The sequence below is a fragment of the Cricetulus griseus genome, chromosome 2 (assembly GCF_003668045.3).
Source record: "Cricetulus griseus strain 17A/GY chromosome 2, alternate assembly CriGri-PICRH-1.0, whole genome shotgun sequence".
Lineage (NCBI taxonomy): Eukaryota > Metazoa > Chordata > Mammalia > Rodentia > Cricetidae > Cricetulus > Cricetulus griseus.
Genome location: NC_048595.1, coordinates 230,982,476 through 230,992,475, shown reverse-complemented (window position 1 = coordinate 230,992,475; position 10,000 = coordinate 230,982,476). Strand labels below are relative to the sequence as shown.

At 47.2% G+C, this 10,000-nt stretch overlaps 1 protein-coding gene across 3 annotated transcripts in view; it reads left to right on the top strand.

Moving 5' to 3' along the window:
* Nucleotides 1-10,000, top strand: part of Dipk1c (divergent protein kinase domain 1C) — a 38,730-nt gene that overhangs the window by 27,093 nt on the left and 1,637 nt on the right. For 2 of the 3 annotated variants that reach the window (XM_035440298.1, XM_027403729.2), the window contains 2 exons: nt 716-1,375; nt 7,043-7,207. In XM_035440298.1, coding sequence (XP_035296189.1) covers nt 965-1,375; nt 7,043-7,207 — 576 coding nt within the window. In that variant the 5' untranslated portion in view covers nt 716-964. Of the gene's footprint in view, nt 1,376-7,042; nt 7,208-10,000 lie in introns of all 3 variants that reach the window. The other variant, XM_035440297.1, reaches the window with a different exon arrangement.

Genomic DNA, 10,000 nt, shown 5'->3' with positions numbered 1-10,000 from the left:
CCGGCGTGGCAACAATCTGTATGCAAGCCCAAAAGAGCAACCAAAAGCGAAAACACAGTCACCCTACGTCCCCTGACCACGCCCTCACAAGTGAGGGCGTGGTCAGGCACACCTGTAGTCAGCCCCTAAGTAGGCGAGTGTTAAAAGGCTTTGGATGAGCCTCCAATGTGGAGTCAAAGTTGAGGGTCATGGCCTGGGTCTGTTCTTCAGGTATCAGGTTTCCTCAGGCCCATACAGGTCCACTAGAGAGGATGAGCTCCTGGGCTCCAGATGCATGGCTTTAAAGACCAGCTCTGTTGAGTGAGATAATGATGGGATTCTCTCTTTTGGTGCCTTCTGCGACAGCCCACTGTCTGTGTAGTAGCTATGTACACCTTTCTCCATACTGTGAGTCACTGTGTTTCTTATGGTAACCCCTGCACAGTCCTTGCTATACTATACTGTAGAGGAGTGGCGACAGATGGAATAGTCTGTACATGGAATAGTCTGTATTGCAGATGCAATATTTAATCAGAGTTTCTAGTAGAGGGCTGGCTGGGGAACTGACAGGTCCAGGTGGTTGCCTAAACCCACCACCCAGTGGCCTCCAACACTCTCGTCTGGGCATTTTCTCTCCTCTGCTAATTGCAAAGCCTTTGAGTGCAGGATGGCAATATGTGTTGTCCCTTGCCCCCTATCCCTGCCCTGTTGTAACCCACTGTTCCCTTTGTTCCAGTGCCAGGACTACCGTGGTGGCTGGCTCACAGGTGCCCTGTGCGAGGACTTGTGTGTGGCTGGGGAGCTGCTGTACCAACGCTGCCTGTATTATGAGCGTGGCAAGAAGGTGCTGCAGGCCCAGTGGAGAGGCCGGACTGTGGTCCTCAAATCCAAGAGGGAGGCTTTCTCCAGCTTTCCAACCCTAACTCTGCTGGAGGAGGAAGTGGGGCCAGGTGCCCCAGGCATCCCCGAGGCTGAGCTGCTCCTGATGGTGGCTGGGGAGGTCAAGAACACGCTAGGCTTGGAGCTGCCCAACAACAGCATAGGGCCCCTGTGGCCTTCCAGGCAGGGTCCTGGCTGGCGGCAACAGCTGGCCAGTGCATGGTCACTGCTCCAGCAAGAGGAATATGTGTACTTCAGCCTGCTGCCAGATCTGAGCCGCCACATCCTGCCCGTGCTGGGATCCTGTGGCCACTTTTACGCAGTAGAGTACTTGGCAGCCGGTAGCCCTCACCACAGGGCTCTCTTCCCGCTGGATGATGTTGACCAGGCACAGGCTATCAGCCACATAGCTCTCAGCTTCCTGGACATGGTGAGCCATTTCGAAAGTGACTTCTCCCACCGCCTCCACCTCTGTGATGTCAAGCCTGAGAACTTTGCCATCAAGAGGGACTTCACGGTAAGTGGAAGCGGGCTGCCATGTTTGTGCTAGAGAGAGAAGCGTCTCTGGTCTGTGTGGGAAGAAATGTATTGGCTCAGAAGGGAGCCAGAGTAACTTTGGGCAGCCTTGTGGCTCCGGGTCACTCCTGTTCCAGACCACTTCCTTGCCAGGTTGACGAGAGGATTTAAATAGATGTGTCTGCTTCTAGAGTAGAACATCAGCAAAGCAGAGGCAGAGGCCATGCAGGAAGTGCCTCTTTTTCTTGAGGGGAGCTCTCATGACTGGTTAGTGCTAGTCCAGGATCTGTGTGGTCTGCGGAGGGTAGTTCCTGCACTGCAGATGGCAGTGAGAACAGCCTGTTCTTCCAGGCATTCTATGTCCACAGCACCAGCATGCTGAGATAGTCAGTGCCTCCAAACATTGCTCCTCTGGAGAGATTCTAGACAGTTTCAAGTCTCCAATACAACATCTAGAGAGGCATGTGCAGTTCTGGTGCTTGGCAGCAGGGAAGCCCCCAGGAGAGGTGGATGTCTGACCCTGCAGCTCTTGCAGATGGAAGGTGCGCTTTTATCCTCACCTTGGGGCTCTGGCCCTGCACCTGAGATCTGAGTGGTGGATAAGAAGTGACAAGAGAGACCTGTATATTTTATAAGATGGTAACGGACTCCTTCCCCTCTTGGCTAAAAGTAGTGCTGAACCTCTTAACTGTGGTCTCATTGCCTCCCTGGACAGGTGCTGGCCACAGTGGGAAGTGGTAGCAGGGCTGCCTGTGATGTCATGGGCAAAGGCTAGGCAGTGGGGAGGGCTGTACTCTGGTTACTCACTCCTGCAATAACTTGATTCTTATGCTGTAAGTGATGCTCAAACCGAATTGCTCATAGTGGGGACAGGCTCATAGTAGAGCAAGGCTCTTTCTTCATCCTGGTTAGGACCGTGAGGGATAAAACAAGTTATTGCTGGGACATGGGATTCCATGGCAGGCAGCATGGGATTGGTGTAGACTTCTTAAAGCAGGTTAAAATCTAGGAAACTAAATTTACCTTCAGTGTCATGTGTAGTCAAGTTTTTGTCCTTGTTCTCCCTGTATCCTCTCAATACCCTGTTTCTGGCTGCTCTGGAGGGGATGAAAATAAATACAGGGGCAACTTTAAATGGGAAAAGATGGCGCTGGAGGGAGTTCTGGTAGGTTCCAGAAGGTTCTGGGAGGCTCCAGTTGATTGTGTATGCTGGGAAGGGCACTCTGGGAATGCTCACTCAGTCCTGTATTATGTCCTTGCTATGAGTTCACCAGTGCCTCTCAGATAAAGCCCCTAGTATAGCATCCTGCCAGCTGCTACTCTGGAGCCCATTGCCATTCTAGCTAAGGCTTCCCAGTTTAGTGAGCAGAAACACCCAGTAGAAAGATGGGCAGTTGCCCCCCACTTCCAAAAAGTCTTGTCATAGTCACTTGAAGTATGGATATAACCATTATGAGTCCTAGGGTCATAGCCATCTGAGATGGGGCATATAGCTACCTGAGTCTTAGGGACATTGGAATGAAGAATGCTGTCCTCTGGGCATGACATAGCCATTGACCCCTTGAGCTCTCAACAGCTGTGATTGCCTGCATGGGAGAAAAATATTGGATCCATTTGTGATCCACATTGGAGAGGAGGGAGGAGCTTGTGAAGTATAGCACTGTCACCAGGAGTCCCCACTCCTCCCTGAAGATCTATTACTGGTTGTCCTTATTAGATAACTTGATAGCAATATCAAATTCCATTTTCTGTTACATTTACTTATTTTGTGTGGGGGAGTCATGAATGTCACAGCACATGCAGAGAGGTTCAATGTTAACTTGTAGTCGGTTCTGTCCTTAATGACATGTAGGCTGAATTCAGGTCCTAGGTTTAATGACAAGTGCCTTTACCTGCTCAGCCATTTTGCAAGCACTGAAACATAAATTCTCACACTGCACCTCAGATCTACCAAATCTGAGACTCTGGAGAGGGCGGAGAAAGCACCTATGATCCAATCCAATACTCAGGAAGACCAAGCAGGAAGATGGTGAGTTCAAGGCCAGCCTGGACTCCATGATGGACTCCTGCCTCAAAAACATGCAAGCAAGATAACAGACCAGGCACTTTCTTGGTGGCTCTGGTCTGTGTTCAAGTTTGGGAACCCCCCCCCAACACTCCTGCTTCCAGAAAGTGGGTTCTAGTTTTGAGCCCTGGCTGAGCATCTGCACTAAGGAGGGTTCTTATAGACGAGGCAGGAGAATGGAAAATTCTAAGTCTCCCTGTGCAGGTCTTCAGGCACTATGCAGTAATTGCAAATGAACAAGTGGGAAAAGAATGTGACCCCAAGTCACACAGGCAAGACTTTCAAGCGTGAGGTGCTTCCTGCTAAGAGAGGGTTGTAGTCAATGTTTCTAGTCCAGTGCCCAGAGGAGGTTTGAGCAGAGGACCCTACTTGAGTCATTTTGTGCAGCACGAAGTCAGTGATCCTCCTGATGTTGAGAAGAAGAAGGGTTTCCTGTTTGTTTTGTACACAGGAGCTGCCATTCAGTCTAGGCTATAAGTATAAATTAAAAAAAAATAAATCTGACTGTCATTGGGTAATGAGAGAAACAGTGTCACAAATGGGGCCGAGGAGGAGCACAGAGGGTGGGGAGAGTGCCAAAAATCCAGGGAGAGAATGGGCCCTGCCCTAGTAATAAATTGTAAAGACAGTAGGCTCATTAGCATAGCTCTTATTAATTTTAAAAATTAGTTATTTTGTAATATTATGTGTATGGGTGTTTTTGCCTGATATGTCCTGTGTACCACATAAAATCTTTTGTGGTTTATTTTATGCATATGAGTGTTTTGCCTGTATGTTTGTGTGTGAACCGTGTATGTGCCTGGTGCCCACAGAGGTCAGAAGAAGGCATCAGATTTCCTGGAACTGGAGTTATGAATGTTTGTGAGCCACTATGCGGGTGCTGGGAACCAAACCTGGGTCCTCTGAAAGAGCAGCAAGTGCTCTTAACTGACAGGCCATCTCTCCAGCACCCAGTTCTGATTAATATTTAATATTTTTAACCAAGCTAAATGATGATATTAGTTATTCATTTTGACCACAAATGAGACAGGAAAGATTGATAAATTGTATAATCTTGAGATGTAGCTCAGTGATAGACTCCAGCCTGGCAAGCACAAAGTCCTGGATTCAATTCTCAGGATTGCAAAACAAATAAAGGGAAATACCCTCTTTTAATTAGGGCTAGGCTATGGCTCAGTGGTAGAATGCTTACCAGGCTTCTGTGCTTTCCCTGGGTTCCCCAGTATCTCCCCCAAAAGAGCAACAAAAGGAGGGGACACTAGTGGAAAGGGGGAATGTTGGAGGGTGTAAGTGGGGGTAGATATGCTCAAGACACATAGTACATATGTATGAGATTGTCAGAGACTAAATAAAAAGATATAAAATATTCAACTCCCTCAAACAAACAACAACAATGAATTGTTTGCCATACCTGAGTTCATTATTAGGCAAAGATAATGAGAGAGGTAGAAATTCTCTTTGCTTTGTTCTCATCATTCTACACACGTTTTAAAATAATTTATGCCCTTCCTGCTGTTTTACTGATAATCCCTGGGAAGCCAGTCCACTTCCAGCATTGATCCTGAGTGAAAAAAAAAGAAACAAAAGTATAATCAGTGATCATGCCTTCTGAAGCAGAATGATACCAGTAAAGGAGCCCTCTCTGAGATGCTCCAGGGTGGGGGGAGGAGGAGTGGCCGACATTTTCACAATGGCCTCTGAGGGTTTGTGGGATACCAGTTCCATCAAAGATGTCACATTATGTCATGGCTTCTTATCTTGAAGTGATCAGCTTTTGAACTTGGGTAGACTCCAGATTCTAGCAGCTTTGAGATCACTTATTTTTGGGGGGAATCCAGGTGTCGAAGGGAAATCTGCATAATGTATAAGTTATTCTTTTTTTTGGTTTTTGAAGCCTATTTGGTTGGAAGCCAGAATGATAAATCTGAAATTCCGGCAGTCCCAGAGTTCTTACTCTGACAGTGGAATTTGGGGTTGATGCTGTTGGGTCTGGGCTTATACACGATGATTCGCAATTTCCACTGCCATTTTCCCACGGCTCATCTGACTGGTCAGTTGACTTGGGTACCAGATGGGCCATAAACAGAGCAGCCTGTGACTGCTCATAGTCTTGGGGCTCAGTTGTCTGTCTCTCACAGTGTTTATAATCCCCACTCTGAGAGGTGTGAGGAAATGTGAGGCTTAGCATAGAAAAAACGGACTTCTCACAGCAAACACAAAAGAGTGGATGGTGGGGGCCGTTCCTGACACCCGTTAGTGACTGTCACATGGACTCTGTCAAATCTACAGTCTTTCACAGAAGCCGGCACAGTCTTAAGCTGAAAGTGTCTGCAAGGACACGAGGATGTCTGGCCCACTACTGTGTATTTGCCCTTGGACAGATGAAATGCTTGTTGTTAATCATTGTGACCAAGGACTATTGTTTCAAAATCTCCAATGTTATGCTCCCTACTTTTGTCTTATGTGTGGGGTTGTTAACACGTGTGTGTGTGTGTGTGTGTGTGTGTGTGTGTGTGTGTGAGTGTGTGTGTGTAGGCCAGTGTCATTCCTCAGAAGCTGTACAACTTTAAAATTATATCATCATCATCATTTTATACAGGACTTCCTACTAGCCTGAACTTCACCGAGTAGATTTGGCCACTGAGCCTCAGGGATCTGTTTGTTTTTGCTTCCACAGCTCTGGAATTGCAAAGCATTTTACCTTGTTTATTTTTAGACATGAGTTTGGGGATTGAACTCAGGTCAATCACGCACACTTTACTGACTCAGCTGCCTCCTCAGCTCCCTCAGTTTTGACTTTCAGAGCTTCCCCTTCCCCTGACCTCTTTAAATGAACTTATCAATATTTTACCTGTGTCTTATCATGGAAACATTTCACAGTTTTAGTCTCAAATATCAGTATTCTCTGGAGGGTGTCTCTGATTGTTTTTGTTATTTGTATTGACAAATGTCATAGACAGACACAAAAGAAACAGAAGAGGGTACTGGAGAGACAGCTCCATGGTTGAGGGTGTTAACTCTCTTCTGGAGGACCTGATTTTGGCTCCCAGAACCCAGGTCAGGTGACACATAACCACTTGTAACCCAGCACCAGGAGGGCCAATGTCCCCTTTCAGCCTCACAGGTACTTGCACACATGTGGCATATATGCATACAAGTACACACATACACATAAGTACAAATAAAAACAAACTTTAAGAAAGCAACAGAGAGAAAATTCATTTTAAGGTATTGTACATATTCCGCCTTTAAAGTCCAGAGAAGGTTCAAAGATGAAGGTGATATGGATGGTTACTGTCCTGAATCCTAGGCTCAAGTTAGTGACATCAAGGGACCTTTTACAGTAAAACTTTGGGACAGGGTCTATGACACTAGCTTTTGTCAAAGGAAGCACTTATGAATGCTCTGGGGGAAATAAGCCATTTCTCAGGGCATGTCCTGGGCATGTCCTCCTGACAGGTGGGCTCCGTGGTCACAGTCATGTGGACCCATTTGACACCAGGACAAAAAAGGGAGCCATAAATGGGTTCTACTACAAGGCCTATGCTATTATTTGATTGCTGTCCATGCTATCATTATTGTCATGCATCTCTCTGATTTCAGGTGGTAGCTATTGACGTAGACATGGCATTTTTTGAGCCTAAGATGAGGGAAATCCTTGAGCAAAACTGCACGGAAGATGAAGATTGCAACTTCTTTGACTGTTTTTCCAAGTGTGATTTTCGAGTGAAAAAGTGTGGAGCCCAGCGCGTCAACAGCAACTTGCAGGTGAACAGCCCTGAGAGCCAGGGAGATGATGTTTGTGTCTGCATGCTTCTGGGCTCATTGGATTCCACCAGGGCAGGATGAGACGGTTTGCTGGGTGGAGGTCCCAGTGCAGCTCCACTGGAGAGTGCTTCTGAAAGGTTGTTCATAAGTTCTAGTAGGGGGATGCAGGTATGTGCAGGCTGTTGGCTGAAGAATGGTCTTCCTTCTCTCTGGGAAGGTTGGCCAGCTTACAACCACAAGAGGGATGCCCATGGAGTGATGAAATAGGAAGGGGCCGCTTGCCTAGCCAGACAGATCAGCCACACCAACCCTGGTGATCCACAAGGAGGAATGTTCTCAGACAAATGGCCCTCCCACGGGAGGAGATCTGTTCTTTCTGCCAATGTCTGTAAATTCTCACACAAGGACGAGGAATGAGAGCCAGAGCTGAGTCCAGGGAGGCTAAGACCCACGATACAAGACAGTGGGAGACCAACAGGGGAGGCTGGACAGGGAGCAGGGGCTGTCACAGGGAGACGGAAGATGTAGGTCCAAGAGGTCAGAATGAGTAGATGAGTAGGAATTGCCTCTAGCTCTGTCAGTCAGAGTGCAGCTGCAGGCTGGGAGACTCCAAGGCCATAGTTGAGTTTTTCTCCTATTGGTTGGAAACGATACCTTCTCTTCGGCAGAACCGTCCCCTTTTGCCCTCACCTGAAGCTTCAAATGGGTGAGTGTGAACTTGGGCCCCCAAGTGCCTAGTGCTGAGTGTAACCAGAGGGATGTCCAAGCTACTTCCGAGGGTGGGTTACCTCACTGCTGCCTGCCTCTTTTCTGTGCCCTTGCCTAATAAATTCTACCTGTTCATTCTGTCATTCAGCCCACTCCCCCAGCCACGCCTCCCTCTAGTCCATCCTCCCAAGGGGGCGGGGTTGATGGGATTCGAGCTGATTCGTTAAGCGGGGGCTTCAGGAAAGCACAGTGTGGCTTTAATGCCAGGAAGGAGAGACCTGGGCAGCAGAGCTATCAGTCTGGTGAATCTGCTGAGGCCAGACCGAAGCCTTGGTTCTACCACCGGAGTCTATGCAGGCTGCTGCATCAAGTGCCACAATAAGCGGGTGTCCCCACTTTCAGAAGGCTCACCCACGATGTGGGCTTGGGCTTTTGGGGTGCCCTTCCATGTGGAGCTACCCCTTGGCGGATCTGGGATACCCCTGCCTTTGAGCCATGCAGACCATATGGTTTTCACCCGAGTCCCCACCGTCTTTGATCTCATCCACTTCTTGCATTAAGAGAAACTATGGACTGACAAAAAATAGCTCTGTGGGTGCTAAAGTCACTTGCTAAGCCTAACTCTTTGGTTTTGACTTCTGGAACTCATGTAGTGGCGAGAACTTCTGAAAACTGTTCTCTGACCTACACACACACACACACACACACACACACACACACACACACACACACACACACACACACACAATACTGCACATATTAAAAAATAAACAAAGAGGAACTAAGGTTATAACCTCAGAACGCAGGGCTCTTACAGAGCCGTTGAGAAGCAAGTGGAACCTTGAACCAAAGAAAACTGGGCAGAGAGGACAGATCCAGATGACAAAATCCAAACAGCCGAAGGATTTAGGAAATTATTTCGTCTCATCATTCAAAGACGTAATTGAAATGATGCTAATCAAAACTCTACAGTGGTATGCTTTTGTCAGTTGGGAATAGTCATTAAGATTCTATTAATTAATAGTTGAAGCTTCAGGGAGTTAGATGAGCGTCTCTACCCTTAGCTTGATGTTAGCTTGGGCTCAGATGTGGACACACACATCCTCGTGCATGACTCTCGCCTTTCAATACAGATCCAGAGGTGAAAATGGGCTTTCTTTGTGCTGTAGTATAAAGCACCACACAGGGCAAAAAATATCAGGTTATAAGTCAGCATTCCTACTATGTTCACTAAATAGTATTTTATTGGAAAGACACTTTGTTGTTTTAGTCTGCTTTCAGTCACTGTGACGAAACACTCAATTCAATTGGCTTATAATAAAGAAAATTTTTGGTTGTGATTCCAGAGGTTTCAGTCTATGGTCCACTGGCTCCTTTGCTTTTCAGTCAGTGGTGGGGCACAGCATCCTGGCTGTGTGGCAAAGAACATCTATTTAACCCCATAGTGGCCTGGAAGCAAAGAGGGAGAGAAAGACTTCCATCCCAGGATCCCTTGCAAGGTACACACTGATGACCTCACTCACTCATGGCCTCACCACATCCTAATAACATGTAGGCTGGTGGCGAAGCCTTCAGCAGATGGACCTCTGAGGCACACCTCAGATGTAATCCGTTTGCATGTCTGAAAAGTTCAGATTCAGTTTCTGAGAGCATTCTGAGGAGCCATGCCCTCTCCGAGGAGCCCAGCACTGGGGCTTACTCGTTACTGGGCAGCTGTGACTCGGCTGTGGAGGACTGACGCTGTGGTACATCTTTCTAGAAATGTAAAAGTTTGCACAGGAAAAGGGTGATTCCTAGTCAAAAGAGGAAACTTTTTTTTTTAAAAAAATATAACTCCTTTGCAAGGAGCAGGACATATTTAAATGTTGGTTTTTTTTTTTTTAATTTTTGAGACAAGGTTTCTCTGTGTATATTCCCGGAACTCACTTTGTATAAAGGAGGTTGGAGAATGAGTCTGACAGAAACCCTGATAAAGGAAAGCTAAGCACTTCTCTTTGTGCTCCCAGGTAGTGCTCCCACTGTGGGGTTGGGGACCTTGAAACTTGTGGGCAAATAATATGTGAAGAGTCTGAGGAGCCCTTATGC